Source organism: Pongo abelii, chromosome 15 (genome assembly GCF_028885655.2).
Source record: "Pongo abelii isolate AG06213 chromosome 15, NHGRI_mPonAbe1-v2.0_pri, whole genome shotgun sequence".
Classification (NCBI taxonomy): Eukaryota; Metazoa; Chordata; class Mammalia; order Primates; family Hominidae; genus Pongo; species Pongo abelii.
The window spans coordinates 110,468,198-110,491,636 of NC_072000.2; the positions used below are offsets into that span (position 1 = coordinate 110,468,198).

The 23,439-nt window shown below is 58.4% G+C and overlaps 1 protein-coding gene, 1 long non-coding RNA gene and 1 gene segment (V, D, J or C); 1 reads left to right on the forward strand and 2 right to left on the reverse strand.

Annotated features, from left to right (window-relative positions):
• Window positions 1-22,387, forward strand: part of LOC100938089 (translation initiation factor IF-2) — a 29,645-nt gene extending 7,258 nt beyond the window's left edge. For 3 of the 34 annotated variants that reach the window (XR_008513400.2, XR_008513399.2, XR_008513401.2), the window contains exons 4-9: window positions 3,914-4,095; window positions 6,366-6,491; window positions 6,960-7,068; window positions 10,565-12,019; window positions 12,858-13,003; window positions 14,835-14,993. Coding sequence is in view for 9 of the 34 variants with exons in the window: in XM_054530958.2 (XP_054386933.2) it covers window positions 5,438-5,508; window positions 6,366-6,491; window positions 6,992-7,068; window positions 11,892-12,019; window positions 12,823-13,003; window positions 14,840-14,922 (666 nt within the window). In the remaining 25 variants the exon portion in view is untranslated. Of the gene's footprint in view, window positions 1-3,913; window positions 4,096-5,305; window positions 5,509-6,365; window positions 6,492-6,959; window positions 7,069-10,564; window positions 13,004-13,199; window positions 13,305-14,834; window positions 14,994-15,266; window positions 15,567-15,909; window positions 16,030-21,361 lie in introns of those variants that run through there. The other 31 variants (XR_008513423.2, XR_008513422.2, XR_008513424.2 and 28 more) reach the window with 28 other exon arrangements.
• LOC100938028 (immunoglobulin heavy constant mu-like) overlaps window positions 1-23,439 on the reverse strand; it is a 478,283-nt gene that overhangs the window by 69,077 nt on the left and 385,767 nt on the right.
• LOC129049957 (uncharacterized) lies at window positions 14,032-22,289 on the reverse strand. 2 transcript variants are annotated; one of them, XR_008513427.2, is made up of 5 exons: window positions 21,103-22,289; window positions 18,217-18,444; window positions 17,886-17,947; window positions 17,032-17,248; window positions 14,032-16,171 (listed from the first exon to the last, which is right to left on the reverse strand). It is a non-coding gene; the product is annotated as an uncharacterized LOC129049957 (long non-coding RNA). The 2 variants fall into 2 exon arrangements; XR_008513428.2 differs by having other exon boundaries at window positions 17,886-18,444.

The window sequence follows — 23,439 nt, forward strand, 5'->3', positions numbered from 1 at the left end:
TCTTCCCAGGAGAGGCCTGTGAGAGGGCTGGGATGTCTGGGAGCCCTGCATTCTCCCGTGATGTTGCTGCCTGGATCCCTTGTGTTTAGAGGGAGTGCGGAGCCTCCCTGCAGGTGTGGGCAGTGAGAGACACAGGCGGACGTGTGTCAAGGCGCTGGAGGCCGATTTCTTTCAGTGCCTTCTGCCTGTGGAAGGGCTGAGCTCCCTGCTTCTGTGCACAGGAGGCTGCCGTGTAACCAGGCAGTGAGGGCAAGGGCCCAGGACTGCATGGGAAAGACTTGGGTGAGCCTTTGTCCTCGAAATACAACAAACGGGCCTGAGAGGGGAGCGGGGCTGGAGTGTCCGGGAGGAAGGTGAGGGCCTGGGCAGTGTGTGGGTGCGAGTGCACAGTCAATGCCATTGCTCAGGGGCCCCAGGAGAGGAAGAGCTCGAGTTGTGGGCAGGTTGGGGCAGGGTGTGGGCACAGGCGGGAGAAACTGAGGCTCTGGCAGCAGAAGGGGGGAGGGCCAGCAGGTGCAGGGTTGGCCTGGGAGGGGTGTTTGGAGTGAGGCACAGGGGTCTGGGTGGAGACCAGGGTGGGGACTGCAGGGACGGGACCTCAAGGTTGTCTGGGTGGGCAGTAAGAGCAGCAGGGTTGGAATGGCCCCAGGCAGGGTTGGGTCTCCCCAGGGTGTGGGCTGCAGGGAGGAACTGCACAGGGTGCTCCCCCAAAGGAGGCAGGAGGGAGGGAGCACAGATGCGCTGGGAGCAAATGGAGAAGGAAATGGCAGCAACCCGAGTGTCAGGCGGTCCTGGTTTGGGGTTGGTCTGTGTGGGAACAGCTTCCTGGCCTGTGTATAAGTGGACGGGGGAGGGCGCCGAGGTCTGGGGCAGGAAGCAGTAGCAGGAAGGCAGGTCGTGGCCCTGGGGGTCTGGAGCTTTTCTTCTTCCTGTGAGCTGTGTGTGGGTGGCTCCTGCACCCGGTGCCCTGGGCCTGTGGTCTGGTGGAGCTCAGGCCTCCCAGGGACAGCAGGGCAGCCTGGGCTGGAGGAACCTTAGGGGCCAGGTCAGGGTGGCCCTTGGGCCTCTGCCTCCACTTGTGACCAGCGCTGCTGTGGGAACCTGGGTTTGAGGCCCCTTCACCCAGGATGGGAGCCACACGAGTGAGACCCTAAGTCCATACCCCATGGGGGGCTCTGACCCTCCTGCAGAGCCGCTGGGCAGGGGTGGGTGGGGTGTGCAGGTGGGGGTGGGGGTGGGGAGCCCAGCCCAGCCCCTCCCAGACGCACCCTGCTCTGCTCCAGGGTGTGGGCTTGGGCACTACAGGGTGGCTGGGCCTGGGCTGCCTGGTGCGCTCATGGTGGCTGCATCCCCAGAGCCGGGACTGAGGCCCAGTGGGGTCCCAGGAGGAGTCCGAAGGGGGCTCCAAGGAGGACCTGCCTTGGATGGCACCCCTATCTCGGGGAGGACATGGGGTCCAGCTGGGAGGAAGGGGAGTGGCCACCTCCTGGAGGTCTTTCCGGGGCCACCTCAGCCTGTGGGGTCTGTGCTTGGCGACCTGCCAGAAGTTCCTCCCGGCCCAGACCCCAAAGTCTGTGCTGCCCCAGGAAAGGAAAGAAAGGTCTACGTCCTGGTCGAGGTCGGGGCCACACTGGTGTCCCCTAAGCCCGAGTCTGCTCCCAAAGGCTCGCCTGGCAGTAGGTCCTGAGTGAGGGACAGAGGCAGAGGCAGGGTCTTTGGTCCTGGTGGACTCTGGGGCGAATTCCAGTGGGAAGTCATCAGGGTTGGGGTCCCCTGTGGTATTGGGGTGTCTCTGCTCCTGGAGTTGGCCCTGGATGTGGGGTTTGTGCCCATTCTGCCTGGGGTTGATGTTGGGAGGCGCCGGTGACCTCTGTCTCTCTGAGGACACTTGTCAGAAGCGTCAACTCCAGCCAGGGGCACTGGGGCCTCGGCAGAAGGATGCGATCAAGCCCCTGTCCCAACCCGCTGGAGCCCCCGGCCCTTGTCCTCCCATCCAGTGGGGACACCGTGGGGCTCTGGGTGCTGGGGTTCATGGGAGCCGGCAGGACATGGTATTGGTGTGGCTGCTGCCCTCTCTGGCTGGGCCTCTGACTGTGGCCAGGAGACAGTTTTGGACCCAGCTATTCTCACAGTGATAGTTCCAGTTATACCCACTGTGACTTGGGGCTGTTTGGTATCCAACGGGACGCCCTGAGCTCTGGGGCCTCCCAGGTGGGGCCTGGGCTGCTGGGCGGGGTCTCCTGTGGGGGCTCTGGAGGCTGTGGCTCATTTTAGTTGTGGGGTGAGCACAGGGGGCCCCAGTGGTACCAGTCGCTGCTATATCCCACTGTGACACAGACACCTTCAGAAACCTCCTGGTCTGTTTGGGGGCCTTCCCTTGCTGGGCTCAGAGCCCCTTGGTCTTGTCTGGCCTTGATGGGGGCGTCCCTCAACCCTGGGTCTGGGAGGCCTGCCCCTCTGTCTGATGTCTGCAGTGGGGGTCGGATGCAGAGGCCAGCTGCGTCCCTCCCTACAGAGGCTGGAGTTAGGCGTTCATCTCAGGGCGTGGGCTGGGTGGTCCTGGATGGAGCTGAGGTCTGTGCCTGTATCGGAGGCCCCACATCGTTCTCCGTGGCTCTGAGCTCCCCCTGGCAGGACCTCCTTGGGGTGCTGGGTCTGTCCTGTGTGGGAGAGGCTGCTACCAAGGCCCAGGACTGCAGTGAAGGGCTCACTGAGGGGCTTTTGTGTCTGGCCTGAGCTGCTGTGGGGGTATTTCACTGTGAGAAGGTCCCGCACAAAATCTCTCATCCTGCTTGTCCTCCCAGAGCCTGGAAGGGGCGGGATCTGGGGGTCCCAGAGGAAGATCCTGGACCTAGGGGAGCAGGCCCTGTTCACTGACCTCCCCTCCCTCCATCCTTTCCTCCCTGAAGCTGCCCTGGCGGCCCCCCTGCACCCCAGGCTCTGTCTGCCCTGGCTCTGCTGGCCATGGTGTAGGTGGGACTTAAGAAGGTGTGGATGACCTGTGGTCAGGGTGGAGAGGAGGTGGACAGGTCAGTGGCTGAAGGGGGGAGCTCACTGAGGATAGAGGAGCACCCGCAGGGCCCTGAGCCCTCCCCCACACTGTCCCTGGTCCTTCCCTGCAGCCTGCCACGGTGGGAGCCCCAGGGAGGGTGGACCATACCCTCTAGGAGGCTGGCACTTCCCTGGGTTCACGAAGACGGAGCCTCCTGCCCGGTGGTGCAGCAGCTCCGCTTCCTCCCTCAGCCCTTCCTGATGGCTTCCTGGGGATACCAGATTCCCATGGGGCGATGAGAGGAGAGCAGAGGGGAGGAGGGACAGGGTGCATCCTGGGGAAGGGGGTGCTCGGGCTGGGGTCCCTGGAGAGAAGTTCTGGGTTCCTGGGGGCCAATCAGGCAGGCGTCCTTTCTGTCCACACCCCAAGGGTCCCGGCAGGAGCCAGGTGGGGGAACCGTAAGGAGAGGGCCTGTGTCCTGTCCCCCCAAGTCCTCTAGACAGGGTAGGGGCTGAGGGGTCCGCCCCAGGGCAGGGCCAGGCAGTGACTCTGATGTGGGGCCCTGGTTTTCATGAACTGGCCTGGGGGCTGCGCAGCGCAGAGCAGGAGGGGGCGGACTCTTTTGGGGGATGGTGCAGTCATCCCTGTGTTCATGCCATTTCCTGCCCTGGTCACCTGCAGTGAACCCTGGCAAGGAGGGGGTGGCCTCCCAGCCAACAGCCTGCCTGGGATCTGCTCTGGCCCTAGAACTGGGGATGGCAGCCATTCTGGAGGTCAGCAGCCTCCTAGGACAGCAGGAGACCAGGCCAGCCCCTAGCAGGGGAGGCAGTGGGGATTTTCGCAAGGACCGAATTGTTTGGGAGCCAGTGCCCCACTAGGCACAGTGACAGATACTCCAGCAGGATGTCCTGTCCCCGCCAGGCTGCCCACCCTATCTTAGCCGCGGCATGTGAGGGTGCCGTGCCCCCGGCAGGCCCAGCCCTTGGCCTTCCGTGCAGGAATGAGGCCCTGGGAAGCTGAGAACAGACCTCCCGCTGAAGGAACCCTCCCCACAGAGGGCAGAGTGCAGAAAACAGCAGCCTTGAGAGCTCCAGGAGAGGCAGGTGAGCTGGAGGCCTGGGGCTGCGCAGCAGGGGCCTGTCTAGTTGGCCTGGTTGCTGCTATGGGCGGCACCACTGTGGTAACCGTAGCCAGTATATCCACCACAGTCTGATACCCCCTGACAATAACCACACCTGGAACTGGAGGGGGGCTGTCAGGAGGAGCTTCCCAGGGAACAGGGAGGGTCCAGACAGCTGTGCCAGGGGCCCCCAGGGCTGGGGACATGGGGGGCTGCTCAGGGACCAGAAATGCACAGTGTCCCCCTGGAGAGGCCTCTGCAGCCTCCTCGACTCTGGGATGGGCCTCTGGTCAGCAGGAGGCTGGGTGCTCCCCGGCATGTGCTTTCCTGTCCTCACGTGTGAGCTCCTATGCAGCCCAGTGCGGGCCCAGCTCCAGCATCCACTCCTGTTGGCCTGGCTGAGGGTCCAGGCAGAACTGGGCATGGCTCCTTCTTAGATCCCTCAGGGACTCTCTCTGCGGCTGTACCTGGGGTTGGGGGCTCCATGAGTGGTCTTTGCCAGGTAGGGACGACAATGGCAGGTGTTTCCCTAGTGGCAGGTGAGGGGGACTGTCTGGGGCCTGGCCCTACGGAACACAGTGGCCTCTCAGAGGAGGGTGTGTGGGAGTCCTGCCTGTTGGGAGCCTGGGAGACGCTCTCCTGTTGATTCCAGCCAGGATGGGAATCCAGGCAATTGGCAGGAGGTGCTGGAATGAGGCTGGTGTCTACAGCAATTTGGGGTCCCAGGAATTGGCTGTTGGAACCGGGGCATCTGTCAGGACAGGGTCTGGTACAGCTGGCAGGGAAGGGCCAGGGCACCTGTGGTCATGAGTGAGGTCACCTCAGAGCCCTCTGAAGCCCCTATTTGGAGGAAGACGGTGTGCGGGACACCATCCCAGGCTGAGATGGCCCGGGTGTCCCTAGAGGCTGAGGGTCTGGGCAGAAATCCTTGGGTCTGGCTCTTGTGCTCCTGGAGAGCTCTGAGCTGAGGCATGCACACAGCCCCTGGGTTTCCAGCCAGTTTTTCCACTGGTTTCATCACTGTGGTAGTTACTGTAGTCACACAGTAGGAGGGCCCTTCACAAAAAGTCCCTGAGTGTGCCCAGAGGCCTTTCCCACACAGGCCCTGGTCCAGGCATCTGGGGCCCCCATTGACAGTGGTGCTGCGTCCTGGGGATCTCAGGCCACTGTGATGTCACTGAGGACTGTCCTGGAAGAGGGTACCCACTGGGGAGAGAGGCAGGGATTTCTGGAAGGTTCTTTGTCTCTGACTGTGGTTGGTGAGTCCTCTGTTGGCTTCCCCGGTGAGGTCTGGAAAGAAGCAGGACTCAGGACGTCCGGGCAGGATGAGCAACGCCCAGCTCCGGCTGTCCCCAGGAATGTCTTCTGTCTTGGAAATGACCCAGGAGAGGCTCAGGTGTCAGGGCCAGGCAGGCCAGGGACCACAGTGGCAGGGACAGTGCACAGGGCCAGCCCCTCCCTCCTGGTGCTCCTACTCAGACATGGGGGGCTCTCAGGGTCCATAGATATGGCCCAGCCTTGAGGGAGGGGCTTCTGGGATAGCTGGCTGGACAGCAGCAGATGGTGCTGTGGGGCCAGCCCTGTCCCATCTGGGCTGGTGTTGTGAGGGCAGCAGCGATGCAGACCCCTCGGAGCCAGATCTGGATGACCGGTGGGGTGACCTTGGCCATCTGTTTCATGGTCTCCAGGGCTGGCGGGCTGGAGCCCAGCGTGGTCAGTCACAGGCCTGTCCATCGTGCCTGCTGCCCTGCGGGTTTGGGTCACGGACGGCACTGCTGCGGTAGCCACCATACCCATGGTGTTGTGTCCTTGATCAAAATCCTAGCATGGCACGTGGCGGTCCCCTGCGGGGAGGGCTGTGGCAGGAGGCTCCCAGGGATGGGTTTTTGATGGACTCTGTAACACTGTGGTTATAATAACCACTACCACTATAGTAATACCACAGTGACACAGACCTCACCCCAAACCTACCGCCAGGCCTGGGGAACCCTGGGACGTCCAGGGCTGACCCGAGGAGGCAGCAGGGCTCTGAGGGGAAGCTGTGGGCCCAGCGCTCTCAGGTCTGCTGTGGGGACACTCGGGTCTGCCCCTCACTTAGGTGGACAGTGTCCGTGTCCACCTGTGTCCTGAGGCTCCACCTCAGGCTGGCATCTGTCCCTACTCTCCCTACCGACCCCATGGCCATGTCCTTTCGGGTTCATAAGTTGCCCCCAAATCACAGAGTCATCATTCTGGGGCTTTTTATATTCCCAGGGCCACCAGCTGCCTCCACCCAGAAAGGTCAGATGTGGGAGAGTTCCAGAGTCATTCCCCAACCCTGGATGAGCTTCTGCAGCCTCAGTGCTACTCAGGTTCCAGCAAGACCTGGAGCAGATGCAGGTGAGGCCCAGGCCAAGTGAGGCCCAGGTCAGGTGAGGTCCAGGTCAGATGAGGCCCAGGCCAGGTGCGTTCCAGGACAGGTTAAACCCAGGTCAGAAGATGTTCAGGTGAGTTGAGGCCCAGGTCAGGTGAAGCTCCGGACAGGCGAGGTCCAGGCCAGGTGAGGCCAAGGTCAGGTGAAGCCCAGGTTAATTGAGGCCCGGGCCAGGTGAAGTCCAGGTCAGGGGAGGCCCAGGTGGATGTGTGAGGCTTCTGTAGTTTTCTCTCGGTGCGGATCCTTCTGGGTGTCCCTGCTCCTCCACCCATCCCCCACTCTGTGCCTGCCAGATGGCAGCCCCTGCACAGGTGGTGCTGGCTGTGGAGGTGCTGGGCTCTGCCTCCCTGTGCATGGGCGTCCCTCTCGGGCTCTGCCTGGGGAGTGTGGCTGAGCTGCTTCTCTCTGGAATTCACTGACTGTGCCGTCCTCAGGGGTATATGGCCCTGCGCTTGCTCCACATCAGGCCCCAGGAGCTGCCAGCAGATACCGGCCTGCCCTGCTACACAGTGAGCCTGCAGCCTGTCCAGGGATCCCAGGGAGGTGAGTGCCACCACACATCAGGCCTTTTCTCTTTAAAGTCGTTTCTCTAGGGATACATCATCGATGTCTTATATACTAAATGTATGTCTGTATCATTGTGCAATTGCCTGTGTCATTGTTTATTTATCCAACCTGGGTTAATGTCTTTGCTATTATGAACGGTGCTGGACTGAGAATTTTCTAAACACAGCTGTGTGCACTTTCCTCTTCTTGCGTTTTAGAAGTTTAACTGCTGTTTTCAAGGTACTGTAATGTATTTGTTCTGTTCTTGTTAGGAGGCTTGCCAACCCTGTGTGTCTCAGTTCATAACCTCTTCCTTCCCCAGTAGAAGTAACCACTACTTTGATTATGTGATTATCATTTTCTTGGTTTTCTTCACGGTTTTCTAACTGGGAAATGTATCCCTTAAGAAGATAGTTCATTTTGCTGGCTGTAAATTTTATTTAGAAGAAATCATATTGAAAGTATTTTTTGGAGTTTCCTTTGTTACTCCAATTACTCAGCATTGTCATGAACTCAACCGCATAGTCGCTTATAACCCTGTACCGTTGTCCTTGTGGCTGTCTGGGTTTGCATTACATGAACCTGCCATCATTTATTTGCCTGTTTTTTGTCCAGGGGGTTTTTGTCTGAAACTCAGGGTGTCTTGGAGAGGACTCTGAGCCCAGTGCTGAACAGGGAGCTCCTCCTTTGTCCTGGGGGAGTTGTGTGGACCCTGTTTTTGGCCAAGGGAAGCACTTGCTGGTGAAGGAGACCACCCCTCCTGTCTTTCTCGGGAGCCCCCTCTGATGCTGTTGCCTGGTGCTTCTTGGGGCTGGTGCTGGGGACTCGGGAGTGCCCCCCCGGTCCAGGTGGGGCTGTGGGTCTGTTCTGTTTCCCAGGGGTGTAACGGGGCCACCAGTGAGAGGCTCTGGATGTCAACAACTGGTCTGTGTCCCTACGGTCTGGGCTCCCACTCACTGCTCCCCTGCCTCCAGGTTGGTCATTGACTCAGTTACTATCCAGCAGCCTCCGTGGCTGTTCGGTGGTGGCTGCAGGTCTCTTCCCAGGAGAGGCCTGTGAGAGGGCTGGGATGTCTGGGAGCCCTGCATTCTCCCGTGATGTTGCTGCCTGGATCCCTTGTCTTTAGAGGGAGTGCGGAGCCTCCCTGCAGGTGTGGGCAGTGAGAGACACAGGCGGACGTGTGTCAAGGCGCTGGAGGCCGATTTCTTTCAGTGCCTTCTGCCTGTGGAAGGGCTGAGCTCCCTGCTTCTGTGCACAGGAGGCTGCCAGGTAACCGGGCAGTGAGGGCAAGGGCCCAGGACTGCATGGGAAAGACTTGGGTGAGCCTTTGTCCTTGAAATACAACAAACGTGCCTGAGAGGGGAGCGGGGCCGGAGTGTCCGGGAGGAAGGTGAGGGCCTGGGCAGTGTGCGGGTGCGAGTGCACAGTCAATGCCATTGCTCAGGGGCCCCAGGAGAGGAAGAGCTCGAGTTGTGGGCAGGAGGAAGCAGGGTGGGGGCACAGGTGGGAGAAACTGAGGCTCTGGCAGCAGAAGGGGGGAGGGCCAGCAGGTGCAGGGTTGGCCTGGGAGGGGTGTCTGGAGGGAGGGACGGGGTCTGGGTGGAGACCAGGGTGGGGACTGCAGGGACAGGACCCCAGGGTTGTCTGGGTGGGCGGCAAGAGCAGTGGGAGAGAAAAGGCCCAAGGCAGGGTCCGGTCTTCTCAGGGTGTGGGCTGCAGGGAGGGGCTGCACAGGCTGTTCCCCAGAAGGAGGGAGGAGGGAGGAGAGAGGGAGCACAGAGGCACTGGGAGGGAATGGAGAGGGAAATGGCAGCGACCCGAGTGCCAGGCGGTCCCGGTTTGGGGTTGATCTGTGTGGAACAGCTCCCTGGCCCGTGTGTAAGAGGTCAGGGGAGGCACGGAGGTCGGGAGCTACAAGCGGTGGCAGGAAGGTAGGTCCCGGTCTTGAGGGTCTGGAGCTTATCTTCTTCCTGTGAACTGAGTGTGGGCGGCACCTATGGGCGGTGCCCTGGACCTGTGGTCTGGGTGGAGTCCAGGCCTCCTAGGGACAGCAGGGCAGCCAGGGCTAGAGGAGCCTGAGGGGCCAGGTCAGGGTAGCCCTGGGGCCACTGCCTCCACCTTTGAGCAGCGCTGCTGTGGGGATCTGGGCATGAGACCCCTTCACCCAGGAGGGGAGGCGCGTGAGTGTGACCCTAATTCCATACCCCATGGGGGCTCTGACCCTCCTGCAGGGGGCCTGGGCAGGGGTGGGTGGGGTGTGCAGGTGGGGGGTGGGGAGCCCAGACTCTCCCAGACACAGCCTGCTCTGCTCCAGGGTGTGGGCTTGGGCACTGCAGGTGGCTGGGTCTGGGCTGCCTGGTGTGCGTGTGGTGGCTGCATTCCCATATCTGGGACTGAGGCCCAGTGAGGACTGGGGAGGAGTCTGAAGGCGGCTCCATGGAGGACTTGCCTCGGATGACACCCCTATCTTAGGAAGGACATGGGGTCCAGCTGGGAGGAAGGGAAGTGGGCCACCTCCTGGGGGTCTTCCACCCCCACCACCTCAGCCTGAGGCCTCTGTGCTTGGCGACCTGCCAGAAGTTCCTCCCTGCCCAGACCCCAAAATCTGTGCTGCTGCAGGGCAGGAAGGAAGGGCCTGTGACCTGGTCGAGGTTGGGGCCACAGTGGTATTCCCTAAGCCCGAGTCTGCTCTCAGGGCCCGCCCCGCAGCAGGCCCTGAGTGAGGGACAGAGACAGGGGCGGGGTCTTTGGTCCTGGTGGACTCTGGGGTGGATTCCAGTGGGGAGTCATCAGGGTCGGGGTCCCCCAGGGTATTGGGGTGAATGTGCTCCTGGAGTCTGCTCTGGAAGTGGGGTTTATGCCTGTGCTGCCTGGGGTTGATGTTGGGAGGTGCCAGTGACCCCTGTTTCCCTGAGGGACTCTTGTCGGGGGTAGGGTCAGTTCTGGCCAGGGGCACTGGTGCCATAGCAGTAGGGTGGGGTCCAGCCCCTTCCATGACCCCCTGGAGCCCAGTCCCCATCCTCATCATTCAATGGGGACCGTGTTGTGCTCTGGGTGCTGGAGGTCATGTGAGCTGAGTAGGACCTAGTTTCGGGGCGGCTGCTCCCCTCTTTGGCGGGGTCTCGGGCAGTGGCCAGGAGACAGTTTTGGACACAGCTTTTCTCACAGTGGTCATTCCAGTTATACCCACTGTGACTCGGGGCTGTTCAGAATCTGCCCGTGCTCCCTGAGCTCTGGGGCCTCCTGGGTGGGGGCTGGGCTTGTGGGCGGGGCCTCCTTCAGGGGCTCTGGAGGCTATGGCTTGTTATAGTTGTGGGGTGAGCACGGGGAGCCCCAGCTAGCGGAACACCCACAGAGACCGGGGCCTGCACACATTCTGCCCCGGTGTGTGGGGTGGGCCCAGGCCCCTCTGGGCACGTCAGCCTCAACAGGGAGGGTTCTCGGGTCCTGCTTGTTTTTGTCTGGATTAATGGGATTCATCTCCTGTCCCCAGATCCTCGCAGGCTGCCCCTGTCCCTCCAGCAGTGCAGGACATGGCAGGTCACCCTGGAGGGAGGCATGTTCTGGCCTGGGTGTCAGGTGTGGCACCTCAGATCCTCCATGCGTGCTGTGGGCTGAGCAGGACAGCAGACGACCCCGGCCCGCACCCTGTCTGTGGACATTTGCTGCGGCAGCTGTGGGAGCTGACAGTGTTCACGGCCACGCCACAGTCATCATCGTAGTCAAGGCTTTCCAAGAGTTTCATTGTGACGAAGTCTCCTATTAATCGGCGCCTCGGCCCTGCTTCCTGAGGGTTACTGCTGAGTCCCGGATTTCCCGCAGAGGCGACGAGAGGAGAGCAGAGGGAGGAGGAGGGGGAAGAGCTGGGCCCTGCAGAAGGGGGTGCTTGGGCTGGGGTCTGTGGAGCGAAGATCTGGGTTCCTAGGGGCCACCCAGGCAGCCATCCTCCCTGTTCACACCTTGAGGGTCCCAGCAGGAGCCAGGTGGGGAGACTGTGAGGAGAGGGCCTGTGTCTTGTCTTCCTTGGGCCATGGGACAGGGTGGAGGTTGAGGGCGTCTTTCCCAGGGGATCACAGAACAGCACCTCTGCTGTGGGGGAGCATCCAGCATGGGGGGCTGGGCTGTGGGGTGCAGGGCAGGAGGGGGCGTGCACGGGAGGGGTGTGGCCCAGTCATTCCTGCATTCACAATCTTTCTTGTCCTGGGCACCTGCACTAGACCCCGGCCTGGAGGGGGCGGCTTCCTAGCCTGCAGAGTCCCTGGAGTCTGCTCTGACTCCAGGGGACTGGACCTGGGGACTGGAGGCAGGCAAGAGGTCAGCAGCCTCCTAGGACAGCAGGAAGGCCCAGGCCAGTGCCTAGCAGACTTCCATGGGAGGGGGGTCCCAGGGGCGGGGAGATAATGATTTCTAGAAGGGTCTGTGTCTCTGAGTGTGCAAATTTGTCCAAACTGTACCAGGTGTGGTCAGGTAAACACAGGCAGACTTGAGTTCAGGTGGAGGAAACTGAGTTTTGTCATTAACTCCCTACCGACTCTAGGGGAATGAGCCAAGCTCCATTATCATCAGTGCGGAGGCCACAGCCTTGTAACGGGAGGTGGTGGGAGAGCAGGGAGGGTGCTCGGGGCTCGGTCGTCGGGGAAGGGAAAAGTTGCCCAGTGCTGGTCAGCGTCCCCGGGATGGGGCCTGCTGTATCCGTGCTGGCCACTGTTGAGGTCAGGATTCCGTCCTCCCAGAGCCTGGAGACACAGGCCCCATCCTTCCCAATGGGGACAATTCAGGGAGTGGCTCTCAGGTCCTGAGAAAGACCTTCCTGGCCACAGGAGATGCACGGAAATCGGGAACAGACAGAGGAAGGACGTGCAGTTGCAGCCTTTTCAGCAGACGCCCTGAGAACGGGAGGTCGGGAGTCGGAGCAAACGGTCAGTTCTGGTGTGTGGAGCTTTCTCAGGTAGGTGTTGATGGGGCTGGGGTCAGCCTAGGGGTGTGACCTGAAGCCACTGGAAGCCTTGCTGGGGTCTGGCTGTCTCTTGGTGCAGGGGGGTGGAGGGAGCCCTGACAATAGAGCACTGGGGGTCCTCCAGGAGACCATCCCTGCAGCAGCTGGGCCATGCTCTGAGGATGTGGGACGAGGACCCCCACTGTCTCTGAGTGTAGGGTGGTGACTTCTTTGCACAGACTGGCCAGGGGTCCCACAGGGGCACAGTACAGGTGTCCCTGGGCTTCAGGGCTGGGGGACATCAGAGTGGCTCTCTGGGCTTGGCAGCCACCTCAGGTGGGATCAGAAGGGGAGGCAGTGCCTGGTGCTTCCCCTCCAGGCCTCTCTCCATGGTGTCCAGGGTAGCTTCTGGGGCTTTGGTGCCAATTCCTCAGGCCAGGGTCCTACCCTTCCTGGTGCCGTGATGCTTGGGGGCTCTGGAGGAAGCCCCAGCTTTGGCCACTCCTGCACTGCCTGGGGCTCCAGTCCTGCTGCACCTTGAGGGGAACCCAGGGCCCCAGCCTTGGCCCTGTAAGGTCAGATGGGGGCTGGGCTCCAGCATCCTGCCGCTAGGTTTAGTCCCTAAATGACAGGGAGGCAGACTCTGGCTGAGCTCAAGACCTGTCCCCAGGCTCTGCGCCAGAGCAGGGTCCCCCAGCAGAGGCTGTGTGGAGCTGGGCAGGGTTCCCACTTTGTGGGGAGTTCCCTGGACCTGGAGACTCAGCCCTCAACCTCCTTGATGGTGAATGATGCGTCCTGTGATTGTCTTGGCCCAGACCATCAGGTGGCCTCCTCACCTACCCCACTTCAGACAGGGCCTCAGACCTAAGGCAGGAGCACCCCCTACGCCAGACCTCCTGGGTCACAGGAAATGCACAGACATTGGGAAGGGGCAGAGGACGGATGGAGGAAGGACGTGCAGTTGCAGCTCTTTCTGCAGATGCCCTGAGAGAGGAGGTAGGAGCACCCTTGCTGTGGTTTGAATGCTTCTGTCCTCCAAAACTCATGATGAAATTTCATTGCCATTGTAACAGTATGAAGAGTGATTAGGTCATAAGGTCCCCACCTCATGGGTGGGATTGGCGCTGTTATAAAAGGATGAGTTCAGCCCCCTTTTGCTCTCTTTGTTGCCTTCCACCATGTGATGACACAGCAAGAAGGTCCTCGCCAGATGCTCCTGGACTTGCTTTGGACTTTCCCTTGCTCTTGACTTCACAGCCTCTAGAACTTTGAGAAATAAATTTCCGTTTGGTATAAATTTCCCAGTCTTGGATATTCTATTATAACAGCACAAAACAGTCTAAGACAATCCTGTATTCAGACCTAAGGTGAGATAACCCCTACCCACGTCTAAAGATCCCCTGCTCCAGACCTTAGTGGTGAGGTCAATACAGGACTCCCTCTGAGGGAAGCCCTGACAGCAATGCCTGGGAAGGCAACTGTAAGGCCTAGTGGGCCAGGGGAGGCCCAGGACATACCTATATCATCTCTCATAATCCCTCCATTCTGTTATAACAGGAGCGTATGCTTATAGCATACTTTAAAAATTAGCCCAAAACTGAAGGTAAGCATCGATTAATTGATGGACTCCTTTTCATGGTTTGGTCTTTGTATTTACACCACAGTCATCTCACAATGCGTGTTGAGCTTTGCACCCTTTTACCAAATGAGGTCACCCCATGAATGTTGGCTGTCATGTTATCACAGATATGTGACAAGTATAATTGGGAATGTTTGCAGAATAGTCCCACTAATGTATGCACCATAATTTCTTCAGGCACTATCTTGCTTTCAACTATTTTATAATTATAAATAATGCTCTGAAGAATGTCTGTTCACAAAGTGTTTTCCTCATGTGTGCTAGCCATTTGTTTTCTTTTGGAAATTGTGTTATATCCTTTGCTGATTTCTTAAGGGATTTGTTCTTTTTCTTATTAGCTTATGTATGTTGTTTGCATAATAACGGTACAAGACCTTTACATATTAGATTAATATTATTTGAGTTTATTATTTACTCTTAAGTTTTGATGATTTCTAAATGTAAAGAATCTGTAAATGTGTTACCTAACTTCATGATTTGGGTTTGCGGTGAAGCCTGCCCAACTATGGGCAGCTGTCTGGGCCTGTGTTTCCAGAGCTTGAAGGAGTCTTTGCTTTCCTCTGGAGGGCTGGTGTGATGATATCAGTGTTCTCTGTCCAGGCCTGGGTGCCCTCCTGGGTCTGAGCTTGGGCTGGGCTCTTAGATGTCTCAGAGGAATTGAGACTCTATTAATCAAGTGAGTCTTTCCATTTCTAGTGAGATGATCATGGGTTATCATTGGCCTGATTGGTGGGATGAACTATAAATAGTTCTTAATTCCCAGTGTAAGTCCTTGTTCAATAAGATGGACAGAATTTGGCCTTCTAGGATGTCATTTATAACATTTGGCTCCTTGCCAAAATGCAAGTTAGCCCATGTTTTACTCTGGGGACTATGGAGTGTGATCCCTTTAATAGACTTTTCCATGTTCCTCCAAATCCTGGAGCAGTTCTTATGGGAACCGATTAGTTTCGTGAAAGTCTAAACTTCACCCATAAAGCCATCTCGGCCTGAAATCATCTGTGAGGGCAATTATTTAATAATCTTAATGCTTTCTTGAGGATTATTGTTCCAATTATGATTTCCATTTCTCCTTGAGTCAGCTTTAAGTTTTATTGCTAGAAAAGAAAAATGCCAACTTGCCATCATCTCTGCTGTCACTATTTTGTGTTCAACAATTGCCTTCTGTATCTGCTGTGTCTTTGCCAGCACAGAAGCTGTACTGTCATTAAACAAAGCAATGTATCCAGATCACTCAGAATCTATGCCTGTCATGGGGAACAGGAGAAGAGGGTGAATGAAGAGCCACGGCATGGCAGGGGAGCCACTGCAAGGATGCTGAAACTCGTGTGAACAGAGTTGCTACAGGCAGGCTGCCATGGAACCTTGTGGGGGAAAGCACTGCCTCTTAGGGATGGCAGTGAAAATGGGACAAGAGGGTGGCATTGCCTCCAGATGTAAGATGCAGTGCTTTGCCTTCCTCCTTGGTGCATGGAGAGGGAAAGGGATGCTGCTATAAAGTTCCTGGCTGGACTTTGGCTTAATAAGGCATGGGCACCTTTGGGAGTATGAGGGTGGGTGGTTTTGTGCACATCTTCCATGAGGAGCTGTTAGTATTGGGGCAGATGTTTCAAGTATGGCAGACAAAGGATGTTCTGCATGGGGAAATGTGGTGACATCCATTTCACAAGGACAGCTCACATAGATTGAGTGCTCAGGAAGGACCAGCACCATACCCAGTGCCTGATGTGTATCATCTCAATTAGTCCTTGCCTCAGATGCAAAAGGAAGCCGTCGCCATCATCATCACCATCATCATCCTCCTGTGCAGATGGAAAGGCTGAAGCATAGAGAGGTGACGGAGTCTGCCCAGGACTGCAAGCCTGCTGGTGGCAGAGCCAGTTTCCAGTGGAATGAAGGTTGTCATCCTCAGATGGCAGGGTAGGCAGGTGGCTAGAGCTCACTTGGGAGAAGGGGAAAGGACACTGACTTTGGCTAGGGATGAAGCAGGGCTTGGGCTGGCTTTCCATGCATGGGCAGCGGGCGTGGCTCATGGCTCTGCTCCAGCCCCGGGTGTGGACATTGAATCTTCCAGGTCTACCATAGGCTATGGGTCTGGACAGCACTGTGATGGAGAGAAGACACTCTATGTCCTGCAGTCTGTAACCAATGATGTGACTGTGGGAATGGCGCTGGTGTCTGGCTGCCACTCTGGGACAGGTGTCCAGCTGCCATCAGGCCCTGGGATGGGACCACCATACAACTTCTTCCCTCGCTCCTCCAGGTCACGTCCACAGCCCAGGAGGACCAGCAAAGCCTCTCGAGCCGATGGCAGCTCATATTCTGCCTTGTCAGCTACTCCTCTCTTGGGCAACACTGGCTGCTTGTTGTGGCTCTCCCTGGGGTACGTGACTGCCTCTGTGCTGGGCGCCTGGCCTGGACTTTCCTTCTGGGCCTGGGCAGCTGGGCTCAGCTTGGACCCAGGCAGCAGCCACAGAGGGGCCCATGGAGGTGACAGAGTTGCTTCTATGATGATGAACGGGCAGCTGTGACATGGGGGAGGCAACAACTCCTTAGTTTCCAAGTGCTGCGGTCAGGGCCAGGGCCAGCAAAATCCCTCCCATATTTAAAGAGTGGGTTTGGGTTTGTCCCAGGAGGACATAGTCAGGAGCCCATACTGGGACATGCCTCCTCCAAATTTCAGCCTGGACCCCAGCCTCTGCCAATGACCCCGCTCCTTAGCTAACCCAGCTTGCTCCTGGGTTCCACGGCGGAGTCAGATGTTTCTGGGCACTTTCACCTTTGTGCCTTAAATGCATGTTGAGAACTTTAAGGAATTGTGGAGAAATAAGGCTGTGGCAAAGGCAAGTGACAACCGGGAACGATGATCCCACAGAGGCTGCTGACGCCTGGGCCCCAGGGGCGTGAGTTCATCCTTCTGCCTAGGCTTTGGTGGGAGGGGCAGACTCTGTGGTCTGAGACACAAAAAAAACCCAAAACATACGTGTGTACAGACACACAGCAGAGGCACACACACACTTGTGCCCATGCACACACTCACAGCAGGCCCGTGGACTCCGCACAGGGAAGAAACTCCTGCAGTCGACAGTGGATGGCACCGCAGCAGGGACACACCCCCAAGCCCTGCCTGCCTCCCATTGCCCACCCAGCCCTGGCTTGATGGGCTCATCTCATGCTGTGGCTGGGGCCTCTTGCTTCCTGCAACCCATTGCTGGCCTGGGGCCTGGGCCTCTCCTAGGCTGTGCCTAGGGTTTGTAACCCAGGGCCTGTGCTGGCGTGCACAGAGCATCTCTCCCTGGGAGGCTCAGGGCTGCCTCCTTGAGCTCTGTGGGCCTGCACTGGCTGGTGAGCCTGTGGTGTGGGTTTTTAGGCTGTATCCTTCTACCTCCTGAGCCCAGGGGTCCCAGGCGCCCTGCAGCTGTCTCCTCAGCCATCCTGTGGGGCCCCGAGGCCTTGTCCTCACTTCAGTGCCCAGGTGCTCCGGCTCTGCCCAGGTGCCAGGCGAAGGTGTGAGCATAAGCCTATCAGACACACCTGGCGACGTATACCAGTGTCCTACCCCTGCCACCACGGGGCCTCCCGATACGGCAACCACCACGGACCTGTGGGGACCAATGAGGAAAAGGAGAGCAGGTCTGGGCCAGCCTCACAGGGACTCCAGCATAGCAGACCCTGCCCCAGCAGGCCCCCTTGTCCTTCCTGGGCCCTGGTCCTTCATGAGGAACTAGCCCATCCCTGGTGGGGCTCCCACCCCACTTCTAGTGGGCTCCATGCTTGCCTCGTTGGAGTCACCCCTCAGGCAGTGCTGGGATCCTCTCCTTTAGACCCACTGTGCCTTCTTGGCCTCCTGGGCTTCTGCTGGGGGCAGAAGAAATGCCTCCCCAGGCCTGTCTCTGGAGGCTCTAAGGGAGATGGGCTTGGGGGCTCTAGGAGGAGGCAGGGATTCCAGGGTGTGAGGAAGGAAGGGGTGCCGGGTCCCACCCAGTGAAGTAACAAACCATGGGTGGTGACAGTGACCAAGTACCCTCACTGCCCAGCCCCGCCTGTCCTCAGCCAGCGCTGCAGAGATCCCAGGCCCAGACTCTGCAGGCCTTCACTGATCCTGGCCACCCCAGAAAGGCTGCAGCCTGCGGGCACCAGCCGGGCCACATGCCCAGTGCCAGCTAGGGCCCACCGCCCATCCTGCACACGGGGCCGCTGGGCAGGTGCCCCTCACACCCCCGGGATGTCAATGCTCACCTCGAGCAAAGGGCCCCAGCTCGGCCTTGGGAGGCAGTCATGTCCCGGGGCATGATGGAGAGCTGTCCAACCGAGAGAGAGGGAGGGAGGGAAGGAGGAGGGAGGGAGAGAGAGAGAGAGAGGAGGTGTGAGCCCTAAGGCTGCCTTAGTGGAGGTGGGCGTGGGCTGCACCTCACCAAGCCTGGCCACTGTCACGGCTCTGAGTGGCTCACAGGCTTGTGAGGGCCCCGTCGCTGCCTGCTGGGTCCCCACCATGGCTCCCTCTGGGAATGCGCTGTGGCTGCTATGACAGTTTGCACAGCTCAGTGGCTTAAACAACACATATTTATACCACAGGTCCAGATGAATCCTATAGGGCCAAGGTCTAGGTGTGCTGGAGGCCATGCTCCCTCCAGGCTTGCGGGGAGAACTTCCCTGCCTCCTCCAGTCTCTGCATCCCTGAGCTCTCAGCTCCTCCTCCATCTTCAGGGCCAGGTTGTAGCGTCTGCTCTCTCGGCCTCTGCCTCTGCTTCCGACCTCACCTGGCTTCTGTCTATGTCAGTCTTTCTCTGCCATCCTCCTAGAAGGACACTTGTGATTACATTAGGGCTCACCCCTTTAATCCAGGAGCGCCTCTCCACTTCACAATTTTCAGCTAACTTGCTTCTGCAAAGACCTCCTTTCCCTATAAGGGCACACATTCACTGGTCCCGGGGCTAAGGACCTTGCTCCAAGTCCCTCCACCCGTGATGCTGTGCCTTCCAGAAACCTGTCCTCTGCAGCTTGGTCTTGACCCCAAGCCTGCTGATGACCTGAACATCACAGGGATGACCTGACCATCACAGGGTTATCCCCTCGGGCTGTGTGCAGCACAGTGCAACTTCTGGGCCTGAATGTCATGCTGCCTGGGGCAGGATCTTGAGCCTGCAGCACACACTAGGCCACCTACAGCCTCACAGGCCAGGCCCTGGGTAGACAGGGAGGGGCCCAGCCCCAGCTCGGGTCCTCTGGTCTGCCTGGCTACTATGCTTCTTATTCTCCTGCTTCTGCAGCCCCTGGGTTGCCATGTGAGGCAGGGGTGGGGTGGGGCTGAGGGCGTGGCTGGGGTGTGGCTGATCTCGGTCAGGGATGGGGATGGGGCTGAGGGTGGGGCTTGGCTGAGGGCTGAGTGGGGCAGGACTGGGGCAGGGCTGAAGGCAGGGTGGGGTGGGGCTGGGGGTGGGACTGGGGAGGCTGAGGGAGCTGGAGCCACTTGAGTCCAGATGCCTGCAGTAGGCTGCCGCCCTGCCCACCCACTCAGATGCTCTTTTCTGCACCCCAGTCCCTGGAGCCCAGGGATGGGATGGTGAGAGGCGCATAATCCTTTCCCATCCGGGGGTCCTCCGGGCCCTTGACCGGGTGCGGGACTCTGGCAGGCCCCCTCTGCTCTTGCATGGTGACTGTGGCTGGCAGACGCACAGCACTCCTTGCAGTCGGCACTGAGGTCTTCAGTGGTAGAGGAGGCCCCGCAGTGCCACCTGTGTTCCAGACCTTGCTGGTTCCGTGGGGTCTGCTGGACCATGGGGCCGAGGGGTCAGCTTGTGTGTCCAGGGCCCTGGCCTTGCTCTGGCCCCCTCAGCCCTGAGGCCCTGTAGCCCTCAGAACACGGGTTGCCCAGGGGCAGTGGCCATGGCCTCCCAGCTGCACAGAGGCCTTGACGTCTGGTGTGCGGGCCCAGGCACGCCCCCGCCTCCACTCCCCACGCTGGTCCACACCTCGGTCCCTGGCTGTCCAGATGAAGCACCAGAGTGATGCCACAGCCCATCCTGGTGACATGTTCACCCCCAACCCCCATGTCCGGGACCCCGGTCTTGTGTGGTCCCTGATGTGGAGTCCTCAGTCCTTAAGATACACCCAGAAAGTCCTGGCCACGAATTGGGGGTGCAGAGTCCTGCGGAGCCACTGGGCTGGGCTGGTGCCCCCAGGAGATGGAGGGCCTGGTGGATGCCTTCCTCCCTCAGAGCTGGGGAAGCTGCCTCCCAGGGGTGGGACCCTGGGCTCAGAGAGAGGCCCTTGAGCTGCAGCTCAGGGGGGTGCGAGGCTTCATGGAGTGTGTCCTGGTCCATGTAGTCCACGTGTCTCCATCTCCAAGGACAGGCTCCTCAGTGTGCACCTCCCCCTCATCCGTCCTCTCTGCCCGCCCCGGGCATCTGAGCAGTCATTCCCTGCCAGCACCTCTGCAGCCTGCGGGGCCTCAGGTTCGCTGCAAGGGACCTCCCCGGCCTTCCGCCGAGGTGGAGTAAGCTCCGTCAAGGCAGGTGGCTTCGTCCCTTCCTGTGAGTGACACCAGTGACGAAGCAGACCCCTCCACACAGGCATCCTCAGGGCACAGGGCCCTGGGGGCACCTTCCTCCTTTCTTACTCGTTGAGAAAAAAAGTGGCATTGCGCTCACATCAGGACGCTGGAGCAGAGCTGACATGCTTGGGAAAGGTCAGAGGTCACTGGGGGTGGGAAAGTCATCCAGTCCAGACTCAGCACCTTGTGGGCTGGTAAACTGAGGCTCAAAGTGCTGGTGCCAGGCCTGAGGCCTTGCGGTGACCCCTCTCTCTGGTTCCCAGCACCTGCCTGAGACCTGCCCCAGGCACCCGGAACCTGGAATTCCCTGTTTCCTTGTCCAGGGCCTGAGGAAATGGCTCCCTGGGTCTGTCTCTGGAGGCTCTGAGGGAGATGGGCTTGGGGGCTCTAGGAGGAGGCAGGGATTCCAGGGTGTCAGGAAGGCAGGGGTGCCGGGTCCCACCCAGTGAAGTAACAAACCGTGGGTGGCGTTTGGGCCTCCCCGCCTTCCCCACTGGGTGTGCTGGTGCTGGTGCTGCTGGGTCAGGGCTGCCCGTGACTCCAGACACCACTGTCCATCCTGTGAGGCTCCCGTCTGGGCATGTCCTGGGTGAATTCCTCCTTTCTGTTAAGTAGCTACATGAGGCAGGGGCTCCTGGATCCAAAGCAAATGATAGGAATTCCAGAGCCAGGTGCATCCACTCAGGGCAGCCAGTGTTCATGGAGCTGCCTCTAGCACATGGAGGAGAGTGAAAGTCAGCCCACCCCTCTCATGAGAAAGGAACCTGCTGATACCTCCCAGCCTCCAGCATTGCAAGTGCAAGGCCAGTGGAGTTAATCTGCAACGTGCACGAGGGCGTGTGTTAGTGGCTGTGTGCAGGAGTGTGAGTGAGCAAGAGCGAGAGCGCATGGCTCCTGCTGTACCTCAAGGTGTGGGCTCCTGGTGGCTGCTGAGCGTTCCCAGGGGTGAGAGGCCTCATGCATCCTAAGCTGTCTAGAGACAGATTTTCTTCTCTGTGGTCTGGAGCGCCGCCTGGTGGTCTTATGCTTCCCTGCAGGGAGATTTGTGTCTGGGCTCACACTGAGGTCCCCGTGCTGTCTTCCATGGGAATGTGTGGCCCTGCCCGTGGCCGTCACGGAGCTCAGCTGCAGAGATAACTGGGCCTTGGATGTGTCTCTGCAGATGGACAGTTGGCCCAGAAGGGTGGGCTGAAGTGTGTGCTGCCCCTGGAGCTGAGGTGCCCCAGCGCCTTCCCAGAGTGCTGCTGGGTCCAGGCCCAGAGGTCCGTGAGGACCTCACCAGCCCTGGGCATGACTCCAGTAGCTGCACCTGATGCAGGACACTCAGGGACAAGAAACAAAGAGATGAGTCACAAACGGACACCACAGCCCACAGCCCCAGTTCTGAAATCTCTGAGACACTCACATGGAGGTACAGCCATCAGGCAGAGGACGACACACAGAGATCTCATGTTCTCCTCAACAAGGGGCACGACTTTCCCAGTGGCCTCTCCAGGACAGAACAAGAAAAAATAACTGGCTCTCTCTAGCCTGAGGTTGCATTTCGCTGGATCTCTGGGATGGAAATATGTCTTGTGTCTTCAGGAGTCTGAGGGGCAGCCGCTGCTGTGACTCAGGTAGAAACTTCTCTCCCCTGATGTCATGGCCCCTTGTTATCCCTGCCACAGTGGAATCAGACAGCGCACCGCTTTAGAGAGAAAAAGAGGACATGGAATGAGGGCTGGGTAGTGGAGACTATTGAAGGGAGTCAAAACTCTCCAGGGGAAGAGACGCCTCCAGGAACCCTTGGCATTGTTTTCTTCACTTTGTAGGAGTAAGAAGGAGCTGAGAGTCTAGAGAGAGCCTCAGATGCACAACCCTAATTTGGCATATCGGGGAGCAATCTCATCAGCCCAGGAGAAGGGGCATCTCTTTGTGCCTCTGCAGAGAAGCGGCAGGGACTGGGAGGGCATTTTCCCTGCCCAGCAGGTGGTGCTGCCTCCTTGTTCCTTGCCTGGCACAGCCTCGGGGTGCAGCTGCTGGCTTTCCCAGGGCCTGTGGAGAGAGTCTTCTTGGTACTTCCTTAACGTCAAATAAAATGAACGCCTTCTCAATGCACATCTTAATTCATCATTGGAAAGGCCAAGACACACACACACACACACACACACACACACACATCTATATTGTTTTCTGACAAGAGCTAGAGACAATTGATAAGTATGTTATCTGACTATAGTTCACCTTAAGGAGGAAAAAACTATTAAGAAATTTCTTAAGTGTAAATTGTGCCTAATTATGAGTAAATTAGTAACAGAAGTAAAAAATAATAACTGCAGTCAACTTACACTTTAAAAGAATACTCTGAAACAATGACATGTTATCAAAAAAGGGACACATAATTTGTTATGTGTGGTGACGGTCAATCAGCAGACTCGTGTTCTTGCTGGAGAAGTCACAGCATCCCCACAGGTGGACTTCCTGCAGCAATCTTGCGTGTCTCACACTTCTGTCCAAAGCACGTAAGGGAGGAGCTCAGTGCGCACAGGAACCTGACGGCTGCTACCCAAGGGATGTGTGAGCTTCCGTATAAGCAGAAGAAGATGGAAACTTCAGCATCTGCAACAGAAGAGGCTTTCTGCTTTGGGGACCCAAACAGTTCCATCTGTGGTGGAGATGTAGGCCCATTCCTACATCAACATCAACAAGCCATTGGACACAACAACATTTAGGAGTAGTCGACCCCACCTTCTCCAATGTGGCCTGAACAGCCCAGGCTGCAGGGTGGGAGAGGTTGATTCTGGAGAAAAGTCATTCCTTTTCCCCTGGTACACTCTCCTCCCCCACTGCTTCATACAGGGACCAATGTGATGATGCTATCATGATGTTGAAGCACACACTGAGCCCTGTAATCAAAGGGTTTTCCCATCCACCCATCCACACACACATCCACCCATCCACTCACCCATCCATCCATCCATCACTTATCCATGCATCCATCCACCCACCCAGCCATGCATTCATCCAGCCATCCCACAATCCACCCACCCACCCACACATCCAAACATCCATCCACTAATTCATGCATCTGTCCACCCATCCAGCCATCTGTTAGCAGGAGCGAATCCATACAGGTCTGCAGCAACTTGATTCTCGCCTCCTTGGTGGAAAGAATTTGGCCAAGGGGCATACAGAAGAGTGAGAGACCCAAGCAAGTTTTAGAGCAGGAGTAAATGTTTATTAAAGTTTTAGAGTGGGAAC